The 20,950-nt window shown below is 52.9% G+C and overlaps 1 protein-coding gene across 2 annotated transcripts in view; it reads right to left on the reverse strand.

Annotated features, from left to right (window-relative positions):
- Positions 1 to 267: 267 nt before the first annotated feature.
- The window catches only part of PEX14 (peroxisomal biogenesis factor 14), a 135,789-nt gene continuing 115,106 nt past the window's right edge, over positions 268 to 20,950 (reverse strand). For both annotated transcript variants that reach the window (XM_036123488.2, XM_036123486.2), the window contains 5 exons: positions 11,447 to 11,538; positions 8,407 to 8,509; positions 7,130 to 7,227; positions 3,254 to 3,345; positions 268 to 1,420 (listed from right to left, as the gene is read on the reverse strand). In XM_036123488.2, coding sequence (XP_035979381.1) covers positions 973 to 1,420; positions 3,254 to 3,345; positions 7,130 to 7,227; positions 8,407 to 8,509; positions 11,447 to 11,538 — 833 coding nt within the window. In that variant the 3' untranslated portion in view covers positions 268 to 972. The remainder of the gene's footprint in view (positions 1,421 to 3,253; positions 3,346 to 7,129; positions 7,228 to 8,406; positions 8,510 to 11,446; positions 11,539 to 20,950) is intronic.

The following is a 20,950-nucleotide window of genomic DNA, read 5'->3' on the forward strand; positions in this document are numbered from 1 at the left end:
CACCAGGTCTATATACAGTAACATGAGGTCCCTTCTGCATCAGGATGTCGCCCTTCGGCACCGAGGACCAAACCCTCCAGCCCGCAGTGAGCAGCTCACGAAACCCGCCTCGGGAAAGGGACAGCTGCCCCTCGGGCCCAAGGGCAGGGCTGCCCGGGCCTGGCCCCCCAACCGGCCCCCCCACCCAGGGTGCACCTGGCACAGCCCTAGGGGAACCCTGCACCTGGGCACAGGGTACTATAGCAGAGAGAGAGCCACAGGCAGGAATTAAATAGCGACAACTCGTATTTATTACAATTATATACAGTAGTATCTTATATTCTGAAACCTAGACCTGATCACACAAATGAACATGTGTTTCTGGGTGGGAAGGGCAGACAGGGAGGCCCTGACCCCTGGCTCCTATGTGGGAGTCCGAACCACGTCTCGCCACGGGGTTAGCTGAGTCACAACGCAGCAAGCGAGGACGGCAGAAGTGCAGTGTGATTTCATTCGTCTGGAAGGACGACAGGGCACGGTGGGGCTGGGACAGCGCATGGGGGCGGCATCATCTGGACGAGACCTGGCTGGGAGGCTCTGGGAGGCCCCAGCCCAGAGAGAAGAGCACGGGGCCGTGGCTTCTGGAAACATGACAAGACGGCCCCCCGGCCCCTTGCGGGGCAAGTCAAGGAGCCATGGCAGGACAGGAGGAGGGAGGCGGAAGAGCAGACACATCAATGCAGCCCTTCCTCCTCGGAGCATCAGGAGCCAGGTAATTAAACTACCTCTTGTCATGCACGGTGTTAGGTTAGCTAAGATGCTCAGCAGACACGCCCTGGACAAGACCTCTGTCCGGGAGCCGGGGCTCAAGGGGACTGGAGTCCAGAGCACACGCCACCACCCCCCCGCCTGACGTGAGCACAAGGTCGCAGGCCCGTCGGGCTGGGGCTGAGCTGAGGAAGAGGCGGGCTGGGGCTGGCGTTCAGGCGGGCCCTAGTCCCGCTCGTTCTCGTTGCTGGCGCCCTCGGGCCGGCGCAGCTTCTCCACCTGCTCGTTGATCTGCCCGTCCCCGCCCCGGCGGTCCTCCCTCTGCACCCCGAGGCAGCCTTCCTCGTCCACGTGGCTCACGTCCTCGTCCTCCTCGTCCTCCTCGTCCTCCCTCTTCTCCTCCTCGCCCTGCACCTCCATCCTCACCTGGCCCTTGACGTCCACCAGCCCCTGGCCCTCCTCCTGGGGGCCCAGCAGGTGGTAGGTGGCCGTGGAGCCCTCGGGGCCGTGGCCCTCCTTCACGGGCGAGGAGGACGTGGACTCGTTGCTGACGGGCGAGATGTCACTGCTGCTGTGGTGGTTGGCAGCCGCAGGGCTGGAGGGCGACGGGGACTTGACTGGGATCTGCCAAGACGGGATCTTCGGGGCTGAGGGGGACGGAGGGAACTGCCTCCTGACAGAGGGGACAAGAAGCAGGGTTGGTCCCAGTACCCTGGGGCCCTCCCTCGGCACAGCCACACTCCCCCATCCGAAGCGCTCCCCCAGGGCTGCTGAGCAGGGGGACAGGATGGAGCTCAGCGCCCCACCACCTCCCTCCCTGCCTGCCTCCCAGGTACAAGGCCTCTTGGCCGGTTGGCGGCTGGAGCAGCTGAGGTGGAAGCCAGAGGAGCCCTGGGAGGCCGTGGAGCGCCCTGCCCCACTCAGGGCGCCTCCCGGGCCCTCCCTGCCCGGACCGGGCCTGCCTGCCTTGGCAGGTACTGGCCCGCTGGCCCCAGGGGCTGCCACACACGGAAGCCCGCTCTCTCCTGGTCCTTCGCATCTGGGACTGGGGGTGGTGAGGACGGGGAGCCAGCAGGGCACTGAGACTGAGCCGGAGAAATGGGAACCCAAGCCATGCGGCCTCAACTCCATCTACCTTATCCGCGGACTGGGCAGAATGGGGAGGACCTGGCCACTGGCTGTGGGGTCAGAAACCTCACAACCAGAAGGGTAATACTGGTGCACTTTGCTAGAAAACCTCTGAGCTCAACACTCGACAGGGAAGTCACTTCTCCACTCCTGTTTCCCTGCTCGGGGCCCTGAGCCCTGGGCCAGCAGCCAGCCAGACCTAAGCCGATTCCATGAGGGACCTGGGAGGTCAGGTCTGCTCGGCAATGGTCTAGGACATGCAGGCCCATCTCTGCCTGAGCCAAGAGGACAAAGGCCTGCTCTCTCCTGGGTGGCCCACCGTCCACCAGTGCTGGTCCCAGGATAGCTCTTCCCCCTCGGCTCCCACAGCAGGCGGGCGCACAGCGAAGGCTGCCTGGATGCTAACGAGAAATGCACTTGGCACTTTTCTTGGCTCCACTGTTACCCAAATGCCCGCTCTCTGTCCCTCTGACCTCAAAGGCTCTTGTCTCCGAGGTTCAGAAACACAAAGGATTTCTCCTAATGACACACACCTCTCTTAGGGCCACATTCTTTTCTTCCAAGATGGCCTACAAGTAGGTGGCTTGGAGAACTGGATCCCCTGGTTGGGGCCACAAGACCCCTGCAGCCCCCAATCTTTGACCGCAAGTGAAGGGCCACTTTGTGCCTTTGGACTGCCTCATGGAGCCCCCACTAAGCCCCAGAGAAATGAGAATGCAGGCAAGGCCAACCTGAAGTGCCCTGAGGTGAGGTGACCGTCCCAGTATCTATCCCAGGGCGGAGGGGACACAAGTCGGTCACCCTCCACTCAGGGCAGCACTGGGACACAGCCTCCAGTGTGGGGGTTCATGGAAGGTGCTATCACCACAGAGGGACAGCAAAAGGAGACCACTGCTCCTGTCCCCTGCCTTGAACCTAGAATCCTTCCAGCCAAGGACTCCCTGGCCTTCTGCGAGGAACTTCTCTGGGACCAAGCTGTCACTGAGAGGTCCAGTGTCGGGGCTCACGACGGAGGAGGAGGAGGAGGTCCCTGTCTGGAGGTCCTTTTCAGGATGGGGATGTTCTCCTTTGTTCAAAGTCCTGTGTTGTGGCTCCAGCTATCCGACAGGGCTGAGGAACTGCTGTACTTGAGAACTTGGGGGCACTGCGGACTGTCCCCCCCCCTGGAGTGGAGAGGGAGGGGGCCTCCCGGGGAGGGAAGGCAGAAGCTCCAACGACTCCCAAACTCAATGCCTGAGTCGCCCAGCTCCACCAGGGGCTGGACGGACAGGGGCCTCTCAGGGAGATGCGCCCCGCCCATGACCGCTGGCCAGGCCCCAGGAGCTCGGGCTCCACGGTCCCGGGCTGGGGGCCACAGCCACGCCTTCTCCCCTCCTACCGGTTTAAAAGCAGCCCCTTCAAGGAGTTAATTTCCGACTTGAGTTCATTGATATTCTGAGACTCCAGGATCCAATTGGTAGATGTGGTGGCCTGAAAGTCAAAACACGGGAGAAGGAGGATCAGAGAGGCACCTCCCTCCTGCCCCATGGAGCTCAGACGGCCAGGGTGGCAGGAGGGGCTGCCGGCTCCAGAGGACCCAGGGTGCGAGTGTGGCACCCAGGTCCTGCTAGGTCCTGGGTGCCAGCCTAGAGACCCCCTGGGAAGGTTCTGCCACTGCCCATTCAGGGGTCTGCCTACCCAGGTCTTTCTGCTTCAGTGATGGCACCCTCAAAACAAACATGCCCACAACTCTGTTTGGACATCGGACGATATTAAGCAATCGTGACATGTATTCAGGTATATAATAACGGTATTCCGACTATGTAAAATAACGGCAACACAAGAGCCCTTATCCTTCAAGAGATGCAAACTCAAGTGTCTGCGGTAGCAAATGATCCACCGTCTGGCATGTGCCACCACGAGAGCTGGGGGTGCGGGCCGGGGGGCCGAGACCATGCGCAGCGGTGTGCTGGAAGCAAGCCATCCGCTTTGTGGCCCTCTGTCTCCGCCTGTGTTTGAAATGTCCCATTAAAACTAAACTAATAAACTAAGTGAATTCCATCTCCACGTCAACTGCTCCAGCAGAGTCCCTCCCCCTGCAGAGACAATCCCACCACACACAGGCGGGAACCCCGGGGTGGAGGCCGGAAGCCGCCACAACCACACTGGACAGGCCTACCTCGTTTCCCTACTTCGCAGGTACTGTGCTTTTTTTTACAAAGTGAAGGTTTGTGGGCAACCCTGCGTTGAGCAAGTCTGTCAGCGCCATTTCCCAAGACCACTTGCTCGCTTTGAGTGTCTGTGTCACGTTTCAGCAATTCTCGCAATATTTCAAACTTTTTCATTATTATTATATTTGTTATAGTGATCTATGATCAGTGACTAGGACTCACTGAAAGCTCAAATGATCGTCAGCAATTTTTAGCAATCAAGTATTTTTAAATTAAGGTATGCACATTTTTTTGGCATAATACTATTACACCCTTAACAGGCTGAAGTATAGTGTAAACAGAACTCTCGTCCACACTGGGAAGCCAGAAAAGTAACCTGACTCCCTTTACGGTGATACTGCCTTTCCTGTGGTGACCTGGGACCAGACCCGCAGTATCTCCAAGGTGTGCCTGTGCTGGGGGGCCGGGGAGGCCGCTGAGCACCTGCCCGGCCCGGCCCCCAGCTCCAGTGGCAAGCAGGCCCAGAGGGCAGGCTTCGCCCCAGGAGCACCTTCCCACACCGCTGGGCAGCCCCCGGCTCCCCCCGCAGCAAGGTCAGCCCCCCAGGCTGCACCCGGCTATCTGCAAAGCTGCAGCAACGTGCGCGCCGCACCATCCGTCCGCAGCCACTGCTTTGGGAGGATTCTGAAGGCTCAGCAGAGAGCAAGAAGCCGTCCGAGGACTTAACGCCAATTCTTTCCCTGAAGAGGGACCACGGAGAAACTGCCACAACCCCTAGGACAGACGCCATCCTTGACCATTTTCCAAATAAACCTCAGAGAACTACACCTTTCTTTGGCAAATCTTGTTGGGATAGACGGAGAAGAGCAAAGTCCAAACGGTGGTCCCCCAAATGGTAGTTGCTGGTGGCCAAGCGGTCTGTGAAGTGTTTATGGGCCAATTCCAGGTGTGATGGGCCCAGGTGTATGGGCCCGCATCCACCAGGCTGGAGACCACCTCCAGGTGGCTTCAAGTACGCGGATTAGTCGTGCAAGGCCCCAGCTTCCCTAACACCCCTACCCTGGCCTGACCCAGAAAACCGGAACCGTAAGTTCAGGAGAACATGGGGAGGCGCAGGCTGGCAGAGGGGAGGGGCCTCGGATGTTCCCACCAGGCTGGCGGGGATCTCTGACCTGGGGTGAGGGCCCCACTCAGGTGAGCACTCCTCTACAGGGAGAAGCCCTGCAGAGGGCTGGAGGTCTTGGAGGGAGCGCACACAACCCCCCTGCAAACACCAGCCACCCGCACACACATCCCCTCAGGGTCCTCACGCCAGACCACCAGACAGCGCAGATCCAGGAGCCACCGTTCTGGCTTCTCGGAGACCTTGAAAGCCATAGCAGCCCATTAACAAGGGAGCAATTTCCACTCACCGGCCTACAAAGGACTCAAATTTCCAAACGCATATGGTGCCAGATGCCAGGATTTAGAAATAAAATCTGACATCTGGGGCTTTTTAGCCAGTCTCTTTAAAAAACAGTTGTAGAAAACTCTCAGCCTTCAGTTTTATGTAGGTTTTTTAATTACTTAACGCTCTTCTTTTTAATTTTTTACAGGGCTGCAGTAGGAGTTTGGAAGCCAGATATAAAAACTTACATTACAGCTGAGAAAACACAGCTCTGAGTCGCTGGTTTATGGGGTAACCAAAGTCTTCACGCATTTGGGTTTAGACACCACACCAGTGAGCCCCGCTTCAGTACAGGAGAGGATGAAAGGGGGCCGGGGACGTGGGCGGTGGGGGGGGACCATCAGGGAAGCAAGCACTAGAAACACAGAGACGGCTCTCAGCCGCCAAGCACAATCTTGGGCCCCCTCCCCTCTTAAAATGCAACATGTGGTCTTAATCTTAATGCTTAAGGTCTGCAAACAGTTTTCCAATTTCCGGAATGGCTTCTGGCCATTGGCAGGCCACCGCTCCCAAAGATAATAGAGGAGAGCAGGGTGGGGGCCGTAACCCGGCCTCCCCGGCTGCTTTACGGGCTGCCCGCCCACAGGGAGCACGTACCGCGGCCAGAGGTGGCCACAGGGAACCACAGCCATCTGAGGAGGAAGTGGGGTATCCAAGAAGGGGATTCTTGGGGACCCTCTTCACAAGAGGCACCCCAGATTCCATCGGAAATGCAAAGATTCCTGTTTCACTTGGTTTTGCGAATGTAAAAGATCTGAGCGCCGGCTCCCATCGGGTTCTGCACCGGGTGGGGCTTCTCCTGGGAGAGCCACTCAGAGGAGGTTCCTTGACTGAGCGGGCTGTGTGGAAGCAACGAGAAAGCAGCAGGGGATGGAGTGGGGAGCACAGCGGACGTCCTGGAGTCACTGGTGGACCAGTATCTCCTGGGCTGGGTCTGTCCAAGACAGTGCCCGGGAATGACCCTGTCCCGCACCCACAGCCCCAAGCCAGCAGCCTGCCGTGCTGGGAGCCGACAGGAGCCAGGCGCTGTTCTAAGCACGTACAGACAACAAAGGAGGTGCCGTTACAGCTTCATTTTACAGATGAGGAAACAGACTCAGGGAGGTTAAGAAACCTGCCTGTGCTCACACAGCTCGCTGGGACTGCGACCCAGGCGGTCTGATCCTAGGATCTCATATCGCCAAGACTGCTCAGATGTGGGAAGTGAGGCAAGGAAACTGCTCCTTCAGGGGTCACCTGACTTCCCAAAAGCTGGGTGTAGAGACTCTGCCCACTGTAGCCGACTTCACCCGGCGTCTTGGCACCCTCCCCCTACCTCCCTGTCCCCTGGACTCGCTCTTGGCCACGCTGTGACCTGTGACCTAACATGCTCGGGGAGACCATCCTGTGTCTACCCCAACCACGTCCAGAGCTGGGTGTGTGCTGACAAGGGAGGGCCACAGGCGAAGAGCTGCTTCTCCTCCCCCTGCTAGGAGGGGGCATGGAGAGACAGTGACTCCCTCCTCTCTCTGCAGAGGGCGTGTGGGCCCCTGCTGTGTAACGGGCACGAGAAAAGACAGAGTTGGCCCCCATGGAACACAGTGAACTGGGCACAAAGGCCCCGAGCGGAGCCCGGAGCAGGGCAGACCTGGATCTGGAGAGGGTCAGGAACAAGTACCTTGGCTGCAGCCAGTTCGTGAGCGAGCTCCTGGACCTTCTGCTGCTGCTGAATCAGCAGCTCCTGGATGGAGGCTAAAGTCATCTGTAGCTGAGTCACTGGGAGGAGAAAGCAGTCGCATCTCTGTTAAATGATACGGATTCTTCCCCTCTCTGTCCACACACCTAGAGCTGCCGCATCTCACTGATCTGCAGACACCCCCCCACCCCCACCCCGCAACGCATGTAATTTATCTGCGCTCTGGGCCATCTACCTGCACCGTATCTAACCTCTAGCATTCCCACTCCATCTTTCCATTGTGCACTTGTCCGTGGTCAACAGTATATCCGTCCGAAACCTCTCCCCTCCAATTACACGTGCTTATGATGTGCTCGGCTCTTCCGACTCTGGTACTGTCTCTGCCCCTCATCTCAGCCCCTCACCTCGTGGGAACTCGCGGACTCTCCCACGCTGGCAGAAACGCATCTCAGGCCCGCGATGCCGGGAGCGGTTCGAGACTCCAAATCCTGCTCTCCGGCCGCTCTTCCCTGCCCTCCACACCCAATCCCGACGATGCCGGCATGGCCCCGGGTCACGGTGTCACAGGACCGCGTGGGAGCCATGGGCCCCAGCGTCAGCCTCCCCGCGGGCAGACGCACCACAGCCTTTCTGGGGGCTCTGCAAACGCACCCCGGGGGGACAGACTCCTGCCTGGGACAGCGGCTCCGGCGCTTGCCTGAGTTTTTAGATTCAGAGCCTCTGTCTAGTAAACAAGTTTATAAAGAGGAAAAGCCACCTCTGGTGCGACAGGTCCCAGCTAATCTGGGCCATCGTTGGGGCACCAGGTAATGAACGCCAGCCCCGTGGAGTCGATGACAGAGGAGGTGGCTGGGGTCCCCGGAGCCGCAGTAATTACAGCCTTTCTTGACCCTGTGTTGGATTCTTAGAGGGAAGGGGGAAAAAATCGCTGAAAACCCCCCTGAAAACCTCACAGAAGCAGAAATTAAAAATGAACTTTACAGCCCTTAGAAAGGCTGTCATTTTATTCCCCTTATTAATATTCTGAGGTTGGGAGCCTTTCCGTAAAAACATAATTAATTGAGGCCGCGCCGACAGTAAACAAGCAATTTCAAATTAAACCGAAATGACGGCGGCTTCATTTGCAAATGTGAACAGATTCTCAGAGCAGATAAATGAAGTCACCACATAAAGTGGAGACGGAGGGGGAGGGGCGGGGCAGAGAAGGGGCTGCTGGCGAAGGCTCGAAGGGGCGACTTGATGGAGTCATTAATCTTTACCTGTCTGTGCCACGCTGCCACTCAGCTCCGAGAGACTCGCCTCCATACTCTGCAGGTGCTTCCTGTCCTCTCGGCCACCCATGACGAGGGGGAGCAGGTATCTCTACAAGGAGCAGGGCGGGCGTCAGCAGAGGGCACACACTTGGGGTCATTCTCCAGCCACCTCTCAAATTCTGCCCACCCACTTTCTCTCTGTCACCTCCGGGTTTCGGAAACCCGACGCAAACACCGTCAATGAGATACTTGAAAGTTACGAGGCTGATTAAGATTCTGCATAAGGACAAGGACCAGGAAGTAGGGACAAGTTAAAGTCAATTCGGTCTATTTTTGGTCCTTTTATTTAATTATCTCAATGATGCTACGTATATTTCCGTAACAAAAAATATTTAAAACTCTGCTTTGAAAGTTGTAAGATAAAAATGTAGAAGGTGATGCAAGACAGTGATCCTACTGGTGGCCTCCAGGGAGGAGCGGCAGGGACGCTTTTGACTGTACGCTTTTCTGATCCTTTAAACATTTTGATCCACGTGAATGAATCACCATTCAGAGACAAATGCATAAAATAAAATAAACAAAAAAATTATTCGAGAAACTAGATGAAAATCTACAGCACATGTCTGGGCCTTTGGTCCTTTTACTAGGGAATAATACACAGCATTCCGAGGCCATTGAAAGAGGTCACACCTCAAGTTTTTTTCCTAAACTAAGCCTTGAATCCTCAGAACTAGCGTCCTTCGGGTAAGAGTCAATCAAATGCAGTCAAATTCCCCCAGACACAAGGGCAGAAGGGAGAGGAAGGGGCAGAACCTGAAGAAACTGACCCTGGGGAGAAGGAAGTAGACGCCGCAGGGCAACCAAACAAGGCAGCCCAGAATTCGCGAAGCCCAGGGGAAGAGGAGGGTCTTGGAACATGCAGGAAGAAGGCAAGTGGGGCATAGCTGATAACTGGCTGCCTGCTTTGAGGTGGGAAGGGGTGCAGGGTGGGCAGCAGGGCGGCCGCTGGGAGGGCTGGGTGACAGAACACGGGCACTGCACTCCAGAAACTCTTGTTTGAGAAGCGTGAGCCCAGTCTCCAGGCTTTAATGGGGGCGGGGGGCCCTGGAGGCAGCACAGGCCGGCAGGTGTGGTAACTGGCAGGTGGGACCAAAGCACGTGGCTTCCTACTCCATTTGGGACCCAGAAGTTCCGGAAAAGAGACAGCAGCAGCTTCTCCATTAAGGGTTCTGTACCAGGGAAGGAGGAGGAGGTCTCTCGCAGAACTCACTTCATGAGTGACTCCGGAGTGAAGATCATTATTTAGCAAAGACACAGAAGCATTTTCTATTTTGCAAAAAGCTTTTCAACCACTGTGTGAGTTATTACCCACAACTGAGCCGAAACTCATCAAATGTTTAGCCTTACCTTCCAGGTTGAAAGTTTCCTGAGTATAAAAGTCAAGGGATTCTCACACATGTAACAAACGAAAACTTCTGAGATCAAAAAAGCCAAAGGAAGGAGCACATACACTCCCCCGAGCCTAAATCATTACATATTTATAAAACAAGGTGATGGTTCTTACCGCTTTTTTTTTTTAATTTAAAGAAACTAAACAAAAAAATTCTCATCACCATTGCCACTGATCTTTCGGTGTCTCTTATTTTTTAAGGCCAAGAGTAAAGATCAGAGCTTGGTGGGAAAAGTTAATGATACCTCTGCTTTGCTCCAACAGGAACTAGGCCCACTTCCAGCAGACCACAGGCCGTCCGAGGGGGGCCACGTGATGATTAGGTACCGCTTAGTAGAGCTGGGATGTTATTTTGAGAATTCTGTCTTAGCATTTTATTCTTCTTGGTGAATGGACACAGTTAGCAACTGGAAATAGGCTTTCAGCACACAGGGTAAGGGAAGGGCATCAGGTCAGGGGGAGAAGTCCCAGGACCTAGAACATTTTGCTTCTGGATTTCTGACATGGAAATTTCCAATTCCAAGAATAGACATTCCTCTGAAAAAATTATACTCTGCTGCAACTCTGTCACTAGCTTTTGCATGAAGTCAAAAATTAAGAATCCCAGAGCACAGTGTTTAAACATGTTTCACGTGCTGAAAGTTACAACAGTGAGTCTGGGTATTCGTTGCAGGTGACATCAGGAGGAAAGAGGCCTTCTCTCCAGGACCAGCAGAGAGTAAGTCCTCTGACCACTGTTTTGTCTTTTGTCTCCGGGACCTACCCTGGCTCTGCATCTTCCAGAAAAGACTCGCTTCCTTCACGTCAAAGTTAGTATCTGGTAGTTCGTATCCGGTTAGTATTTGGTGTCAAGGAAGTACGTGCTCATTTCATGCCTGCAATTCTGCTGGAAGCAACCAAATCTGGGATCCTGAGGGTTGACTATGAAGTTTGGGGAAAAAATCCTAGATTTACAGGGATGCCAACACAATATGTAGGAAACAAAAACAGAGCCCGTAAATAAAATGATCCTGAGATTCTCAAAGCCGGTTTCAAATACTCAAGTAGAATAATAGCACAGAGTGCTTCCTGAGTGCCGGGCACATAGCACTTTCCAAAGGAGCCTCACAACAGCCTCGTGAGGTAGGTACTATCGTCCCCATTTTACAGATGAGACCACTGAGCTCCTGCTAAGTGGCAAAGCTGGGATGCAACACAGCAGCTGGGCTACAGTGTCCCTGCTCTCAACCACCTTGTCATTCTGTTTCTCAAAAATGTCCCAACTACTCAGCATATGCCGGGCACTGTTCTAAGTACCCGACACGGCCTGTTGATGGACGGGCCCCATGGTCACCCTGCGCAGCACGGACTCTGAGGAGCAATGCCCAGTGCAGCAGATGAGCAGGGTCTGAAGTTGCCCAGGGCACCCATCCAGGTGGGGACAGGACAGAGACTGAACCAGACGCCCCCCGCAGAAAACGTGCTCATCCGTACACTCTGCCTCCGCACGCAGCCCCTCTCCTGCCATCGCACTCCAGGGCTGGCTGCCTCGACACAGATCAACCTTGGAACGGGGCTGAATGCCGGCGTGGGGGGCACAAGGAAGGGCGGACGTACCTTGTAGAGCTGGTGAAAGCCGAACGCGATGCCTGCCGTGATGACAGCCAAGGCACCGTAGTCTCTCCATCGGGACCCCACAGGGCCTGAGGCTGGGAGAAAAGGTGCGTCAGGAGAAGCACACACATCCTCCCCGGGAGGGGAGAGCACGTGTACTGCCTCTTAATCTCGAAGGACCGGCAACTGCGACACAGAGTTGCAGGAGACAGCACGGGACAGTGAGAACAGTGGCATGGCTGCGTCTCTTCTGCCCGGGCTCTCGGAACGACCCGCCTCCGCTACACACCTGCCGTGTGGAGGTGGGGAGCCGTGAGCCAAGTCCCAGGGTGGCAGTCAGGTGGCAGAGGTGATCTGCAGACCTAGCACAGGGACTCCACTCTCAGGGAACAAAGGGTCCTGTGAGGCTGACACAAACACACTCAAGTGTACATAAATACACGTCCCCACGCCGCATTACAGATAGGGATGAGCTAAGAGCCACCTCAGAACCGGGGAGGGGAGAGGAGGAGACTGCATCGTCCGTGTATTCAAGACTTGATGAAGCATCAACGGTGTGCTGGGCAGTGTGGTAGGCCCAGGGGCGTGGGGTGACGAGACCCCGGTGCCCTGGCCTGCTCTCGTCCTGAACCATGCAGCAGACAGCTTACAAATGACTGAACAAGTTAACTCCAGAGAGTGATCAAGAAGGCCCAATGGGGTGGGGTGCCTGGCCGGGCTCAGTCGGTGGAGCATACGACTCTTGATCTCAGGGTCCTGAGTTCGAGCCCCACACTGGGCAGAGAGACTATTTAAATAAATAAAATCTTTAAACAACAACAAAAAGAAGGCCCAACGGGGCAGTGTGAGGTGGGAAGGGCCAGGGAGGAGAGCCAGGGGTCAGCAGGGCCTTGGAGGAGGCAGACACTGAAACATGTGGGGTCCCAGGGACAGAGCTCCAGGCAGGGGACGAGCAAGTACCAAGGCAGGGGCTGACTTGTGCTTAAGGAGAGAAGGTGGCCACTGTGGCCCGACTGAGCAACTGGGCCTACCCAAGAGGGGAGACTGGCAAGAACAGAGAGGGGCCAATCAAGCAGGAGTGGTGGAGGGTAGAGTGGGGGGAAAGAGCTGGGACACACAGCGGCCAGGTGGAGAGTGTGGCCAGGCCACCCGATCATCGCGTCACAAAGCAGTAGGGTCACTGAAGGCTCTGAATCCGGGAGTGACCCAGTCAGCCCTATATTCTGGGAGAACAACATCGGGTACCCTCGAGGGCAAGATACAGGCGGGAGGGAGGCGAGGCAGGAGGAGGCTCCTGCCAGGGGGTAAGACGGACTGGGAGAGGACAAGAGGCTCAGAAGAACCCGTGCTGCTGTTGGGCGGGGACCAGACATGGGCAGCCAGTCCTCCTGCAGGAATAGGACCCTGGCCCAGTGCTCTAGAACACCATTTCAGGAGCTCCCCCCGACTCCTGAATGGAATTCCAATCCCACAGGAGGAGAGCGGAGTGTTCTACCTTGTGATCTTTCCCAAAGACTGTTTACAAAGTGCTTGCATGTCCATAATCTTCTCTGACGCTCTGCCTCCTCTCAAGGGATCTGCCATGGAAGGCACGGCACACCATTTCCAGAATGATCAGTGGTGCGGGACACTAATCGGGTCTGCAGAATCAGACCACAGTGCCCACGGCAAGTTATCCAGAAGGCACCCACCCGAGGCGTGCTGTTATGACAAGGAAGCTGGGGTCTGGACATGCACGAGAGAAAAGGAAGAACAACAGCATTCTCAAACTTCTTGAAAAGACCACTACAGCTCCCGGAGCAAGGCCCCATGCAAACCGCGGGGACAGACACTGTGTGTCTCAGCCTTCACCTCTCCCCGTACCTGCAAGCTCTCCAGGTACTCATCATAGCCTGGCATCTCCTGACAAAAGAGAGCAGGAGAGGGACCTTCTCCAGGCTCAGTGGCAGGATGTGGGCACTCGGTGAGGAGGGCCTGCTGATACACGGGCCACCAGGGGGATCCAAGGGGCAAAGACCTCCAAGGGGGCAAGGGAGACGCTCCCTCCTACCCGAGCTGCCAAATTGGCTTTCAGGAGGCAGATGTGACAGTGATGCAGGAGCCTCTCCTTGCCCGCCTCCCCTCACTGCCGGCACGGCCTGTGGGTCCCAAACCAGTTTCCCAACGTGGCCCAGCCCTGGAGTCTCGTGCACAACTGTAATCAACAGGTGGCCTCTCCCTCAGCCCTCAACTCCCCTTTTTGTTTTACAGCTTTTGAGCGGCTCATAGATGCATATGGTCTGAACAGCACATAGCATCTGTCATCAGTCTACTGCCAACAGGCTCCCTCCACCACCCAGAGCCACTGTGAACAGCTTCCCGTCTGTCCGGCCCGAGACTTTTTATGCACATGTAAGGCAACACAGATATGTATTATTTTTCTTCTTGTACACCCTACTTCTCATCCTGCTTTTTTCCCCCATAGCTGCGTAATATTCCATTTAAGCCATTCCCCACTGATTTCCGGCCTCTTACCATTTCACACAGTGCTGCCCCCAAGGGCCGTGTACACATGTCATCTCACACATACGTGGGAGGATACTTGTACACGTGAACTCCTAGGAGCCTGGGTCAGAGGTACATGCAATTTGCAATTCAGAAAGATATTTTCAAATAGTCCTCCACGGGAGCTGAACCAGGCTGCTCCCACCAGCCCCATCCCAGAGTGCCTATTTGCTCAGAGCCACCAACACCGCGCGCTCATCACACCCGCATTGCTGCCCATACGAAAGCAGAAAGGACTACTTCACGCCCGTTTTCATTTGCATGAATCTTACTGTGAGTGAGGACTGAGCATCTCTGCACTGCGTGTCCTTTTTGGTGTATTGCATATGATCCCTACTCTCCTATTCAATTTCTTTATTAATTTCCTCATCAATTTATAGAAATTTCTTATATAGCTGAATGCGGCTTTCAGGAGGCAGAGGTGACAGTGATGGAGGAGCCTGGAAAATGAGCCCTCCATGACAGAAGTTGCAAAAATCTGGAATGCCTGGGTGGCTCAGTCGGTGAAGCGTCTGCCTTTGGCTCAGGTCATGATCTCAGGGTCCTGGGATGGAGCCCCGCATCGGGCTCCTTGCTCAGCAGGAAGCCTGCTTCTCCCTCTGCCACTCGCCCTGCTTGTGCATGGGCGCTCTCTCTCTCAAATAAATCGATAAAATCTTTTTAGAAAATTGCAAAAATCCTTCCCAGTATATTTTTCTTTTGACTCTGCTTATGGTGTCTCCTGACATGTAGCATACCCATGTTTATATAAACGTATCTGTCTACTCTTGCATGGGCTCTGGGGTCATCCCCACTTCCTCCCACGGTTGTGCAGTGACACTCAGGGTCACAGAAGCTGTCTCTAGAATGGAGCTCCGCTGGGGCACCTGGGTGGCTCAGTCAGTTAAGCGGCCGACTCTTGATTTCAGCTCAGGTCACGATCTCAGGGTCCTGGGATGGAGCCCTGTGTTGGGCTCCGTGCTGGGGATGGAGCCTGCTTGGGATTCTCTCTGTCCCTCACCCTCTGGCCCTCCCCCTGCTCCCTCACTTAAAAAGAAAGAAAGGAGTCCTGCTGCTCTGCCGTAGTGAACATCCCCGTCCAACAGGCGTCTACGTGGCTAAGCAGCTGCAGCTCATTAAATCAAAAGCTCTAAGACCACTGACATAGATGGACCTTTCACCCTGGCCTGGAGGAGCCAGGAGGCTCTGAGTTCCAGGCAACCTTCTCATTTGTCTCATTCCAAGCCCACTCTGCTCTGAGTGCCTGCATGCAATATCCAACATCCAGCACAAGCTCATTTTTAGGAAGAAAAGTGGAGACAGAGTCACCTTATCACTCTTCAAGTGGTCAGGAGGGCTTTCGTCCACACCCAGAGCATCCATCTGCGCTGTCAAAGTCCTCAGAGAGAGCACCTTCAAGATAGGCACATGTCCAGAATACCGTATTCACCACTGACTTCTCAAATCCCCACTCAGTACCTTGCAAGAACAGCTGCACCTGGGCAAGGAACTGGACCAGAACCCAAAGTCTGCCTGGTTCTTTCTTTCCTGCAAACGTATGCTGTCTTGAGAAGCGCAGCCTCTCATTCTGGGCACTGGAGCCGGAAGGCTGAACAGGTGCTGACAGTTCAAGGGTCCACGAACCAGAACCCCCGCGACAGCTGCAGCCGCCTTTCCAGAGCTCTGACCTCTCAAGCACCAAGCAACACCTGTGGCTCCCTGCCGGCCGCACCCTGCAGCCCCCGCACCGCGACTCGTTCCTGACATGCTCGCGTTAAGAACATTTTATTGCCCCTTGGTTTTCATTATTAATGAAAAGGGACCAGAATGATCTTTCCTAAAGTTCAGAGAGTCTATAAAGACAAGAAGCTGAAATGCCATTTTACTCGTTTTGGAGATGTGTGATACAATTCTGTCTTGTGGCAAAATGAAAAAAGAGAGAAACTAAGATGGAGGGAACTCTGACCCACCGCACGCCTTTCAAAGGGTAACAGACCAGGGCTACTGAGAAAGCACTCGGCGTGATCCCAAACAGGCTCAAAGCCCCAGCCATGGCCACATGGAGTCCCCTCTGCCGCCCACCCTAAGCCCAATCTACCCCAAAGCCAGTGCAGACCCCCACGAGGGCATGGAGAGCAGGGCACCGGGTCCCCACGCTCCCCGAAGGTCCAGAATTCTACAGGCAAGGGCAGAAAATGGGGTCAGTCACTTTTCTGCTCTCACTCGGAAGAAAAGGGAGTGGAAATGAATGAGCTTTTTAAAAGCTTCAGAGCCTCCAGTCTGGAAGCAGATGCCTGCCTGCGTACAAAGCAGACACGAAGCCTGAGATCAGAGATCCTGGTTCCACACCACCAACACAATGGCTCCCAAGGACGTTTTTCTCTTCTCATCAAGCACAGGCCACTTGACTGAAGGCGGCAGAGCTTTGCTACGTTGGAAGAACGGAGGAACAATGATCTGTTTACTGTCACTCAGATTCAAATGGTCCACAGCACTTCCCCAACATGCCCGACCAGCTAACGAGCTGAATGGCCCAGAACTTTACCAAGACCCCATCACTGGCGTGGCAGCAGGTGTCCCCCCGCACAGCCCAGCATGCTGGCACTGCCCCGCCGCCTCAGGCAGCAACGAGGTCTGAGGACAAATCACTGCAGGGAGAAGAGCACAGGGCTCTTCGAAACTCAACGCCCTCTTTCACCTCCCGAAGGACTCTGTCAATTAGCCTGAGCTCGGACAGTCTCCACGGAGGTCCTCCTGCCCAAAGGCGAATCCAAAGCATACGGTGGCCCTGTCAGGGGCAGGAGAGATGCATCCCTGTGACTCCTTAACCATTCCGTGAACACAACTAAACCAACCTGACTCCATTCCTTTAGTCAAACCTCCATTGACCAAGAAATTCTCACCTAGCAGGCGAGAACAAACGTCAAATAACACGTGTGGGGCTGGGAATCCCACACACAACACAGCAATGTTGAACTTGAAGTCACCAGTCATGAACCTCGACTCACTGATACCGTGGAAATCCCACAATCCACAATCCAGTAAAGGGTCATCAACAGTACAGAGCTGGAAAAGTCACAGAACCATCCTGCTGAGATAGTCCGAGGTGCTTGCTAACGACGGGGACAAACTATCAAGTCCTCGGGGAGGCCGACAGCTTGAGCGCAGGGCAAGGTCCCCTCCACGCTCCCCGAGGCTGGGGCTATGACGCCACACGGTGCCCTGTCTAGCTGCTCAAATCATCCCAACAAGCCACCCTGAAAATTGAGTAAGACAGGCTCTTCCACAGTGAGGTCCTGGAATCCAGCCGGTCTGCCAACCCCGTGCTTGTTACCGCAGAGTGGCAGGGCTAGCGGCACACGGCCCGGCGACCTGCTAAGGGTTATTACGGGTGGGGCTGCAGGGGCCCGGCCGCGGTGTGGGGGCCCACTGAGGCACACGGCTGAGCGTGGCTGGCGGTTGGAAGGACACACCAACCAGAGAGCAGCAACTAGAAACACAACAGCTCTGCTCTGAACCGAAGCAGCTGGGCAGCTTGAGGCACAGATACATTGTCACCCCACAGCAGTCACATCTGAAAATTCAAGCCTGTCTTCACTTGAACATCCTGTGAAAGACAATCCTTCCACTTCTCACGAGCTGCTATGCTATCGCCGGTGTCATCTTCAGGCAGGAAGGACACGGACAGTCATATCTATATCCTCACTCACAGATTAAAATATACGAGCTCTAATTAAACTGTAAGAACTCAGAAGAGCCCAGGAATAGGCCCAGGCTTATGCACTCAAGGGATTTTTTTGATGAAGAGGCCCAGGTGATTCTATGGGGAAAGGATAATCTGTGTAACAACTGTGCTGGGACAAGTGGAGAGCCACAGGGGGAAGAAACTGAATCTTGACCCTCACCTTGTGTCATACACAAGCATGAACCCAAAACGGACCACACGCCGAAGCCAAAAAGCAAAACTCTAAAGATGCTGCAAGAAAACAGAAAACAGAGAAGAAAATCTTTGGGGTGGGCAAAGACATCTTAAAATTCAAAACGAATGAGCCATAAAAGGGGGAAAAAAAGAATAAAATGGACATGATCAAAAGCTTAAACTGGGGCTTTTCAAAAGACACTGCCAAGAAAATAAAAAGGCAAGTCATAGGAGGGGGGAGGGAATATCTGCAAAACATATTATTTGATAAAGAGCTACATCCATACAACTCAATAAAATGACACGATTTAGAAAAAAGTGTGAGAAGATTGGAAGAGATGCTCCATGAAAGACCTATGCATGGCCAATAAGCACACGAAAATATTAGAGAGTCATTAGAGAGATACAAATTAAAAGTACAATGATTACATACACATTTCTAGAATGGCTAAACTTAAAAACTGAGAATACCAAGTGCAGATAAGGATGTGGAGCAACTGAAATTCTCCTACGTTGCTGATGGGAATGTAAAATGGTGCAACCAATTTCTTACAAAGTCAAACATACACCTAACGTGTGGCTAAGGCAATCTACTCCCAGGTATAAAACTAAGAGAGAAGGAAGCATACATGCACACAAAGGCTTGCACTTGCACACGAATGTTCACGGCAGCATTATTCATAAGAGCCCCAAACTGGAAACCCAAACAACTATCAAGTCAGTGGACAAACTGTGGTATATCCAAAGAGTGGAGTAACAGGAGTTAGCAAACTATGCCCACTGGGCTAAGCCCCACCTCGGCCTGCTTTTATTTAGCTGTGAGTTCAGAATAGTTTTTATATTTTTAAAGCAATGTGGGGGAGGGGGATATGTCACAGAAACGTGTGTGTGTGTGTGTGTGTGTAATATGGACGGTATATATATCTCAACATGGATCCGTCTAAAAGAATTATGTTCGTCGGTAAAGAAACCAGACACAAAAGACTACATGCTACATGATGCCGTTTACATGAAAAGTTCTGAAAGGCGGAACTTTCGTGATCCAAAGTAGATTGCTGGTTGAAAGGAACCTGATGTTGAGAAGAGGACTGGTGCAAGGGGCACAAAGACACTTTCTGGGGTTGTGGGAATTTTCTATATTGTAATTGTAGTGTTGGTTACATGAGTTACAGTTCGTGAACTCACCAAACTATACACTTAAAATGGATTCTTTTTTTAAAGATTTATTTATTTATTTATTTAATTGGGGGGGGCGGAGAAGGAGAAAGCGTGCACATGCACACAAGCAGGGGAGGGGCCGGGGGAGAGGGAGAAGCAGACTCCCTGCTGAGCAGGGAGGCCAACACAGGGCTCGATCCCAGGACCCCGAGATCATGACCTGAGCCAAAGGCAGACGCTTAACCAACTGAGTCACCCAGTTGCCCCTAAAAATTGATTAATCTTACTGTGTATAAATTATACTTCAAAAAAGCTGACTGGAAAGAAAAATTAAGAAAAATCCAGAAATATAACTGCCATATGACCTAGAAATTTAACTCCTAGAGGTCTATGCAAGAGGACTGAAAACATACATCCACATCAGATTTGCACACAAATGTTCTTAGCAGTGCGATTCAGGTCAACCAAAACTAGAGATAATCTAAATGTCTGTCAGCTGGTGACCTGCTAGACACAAGATGGTACGCCCATACAATGGGTGCTCTTCGGCAATGAAAAGGAAGTGCTGCTATATGCCACCACATGGAAGAACTTCAAAAATACTGTGCTCGCTGAAAGAAGGCAGGCACAAGGAACCACCTATAGTATGATTCCATTTACCTGAAATGTCCAGAAAAGGTAAATTTATAGTGACAAAGTAGATTAGTGCTTGCCTGGGGTGGGAGGTGAGATTCTCGGTAAATGGGCACAGAGCATCTTATTTGGGGTAATGAAAGTGCTAACACTGATTATAAGTGCATCACTCAAGAAGATACTGAAAGTCAGGAACTGTACATTTGAAACGGGTGAGTGTTAAGATATGTAAAATGTACTTCAGTAGCTTTGTTTAAAAAAATTTTTTTTAAAGAAGAGTCTAGACACAGAGCCATGCATATATTTATATAAACAATTGATTTTTGATAGAAAGACAGGTAATTCAACGGGGATCGGATAATCTTTTGTACATATAGTGCTGGCACAACTGGACATCCAGACAAGCAAAACTGAACCTTGACCTCCACATTGCACCATACATAAAAATTAACTAAAAATGAATCACAGATCTCAACATTAAAGCAAACACTCTAAAACTTCTAGAAGAAAAAAGTAGAAAACCTCTCTAACCTTGGGGGAAGTAAAGTCTTCACAGACAGGACACCAAAACCATAAGTTGTAAAAACAAAAACCAAAACCAAACAAAACAAAACAAAAAACAAAAAAAGAAACCCAGATAGGACACCAAAACCAAAAACTGTAAAAACAAAAACGAAAACAAAAAACCAAAAAAAAAGAAACCCAAAGATAAATGGACATCATCAATTTTAAAATCTTTTGTAAAAAGGCAGGGTCAAGGAAAAGAAAAAGGTAGCCGCGGGCCAGGAGGAAATACTAACACACACACATCTGACAAAGCACATGAATCCAGAAGACGTAAAGAACTCTTCCAACTCAAGAAGACAATTAAAAATAGGCAAAAGATGGGAACAGCCACTTCACAAAAGAAGGTGTATGCAAATGCACAAAAAGCATGTAAAATGACGCTCAACATGATTAGCCATCCTGGAAATGTAAACTCAAACCACTGTAAGGTACCACTGTACACATGAAAATTGCTGGCGTTAAAAAAGACCGAGAACACCAATAGCGGCGACCACGACTCTCACACGTTGCTGATGGGGATGTGAAATGGTGCAACTGCTTTGAAAACCAGTTTGGCAGTTTCTTATCGAGACAGATATGCACTTAACATATGAGCCAGCAACTCCAATCCTAGGCATTTACCCAAGAGGTGTAAAAACATACAGACTTGTACACGAACATTCACAAGAGCTTTGAGCGTCCTAGCTCAGGACTGGAAACAGCCCACA

This window comes from Halichoerus grypus, chromosome 5 (genome assembly GCF_964656455.1).
Source record: "Halichoerus grypus chromosome 5, mHalGry1.hap1.1, whole genome shotgun sequence".
Lineage (NCBI taxonomy): Eukaryota > Metazoa > Chordata > Mammalia > Carnivora > Phocidae > Halichoerus > Halichoerus grypus.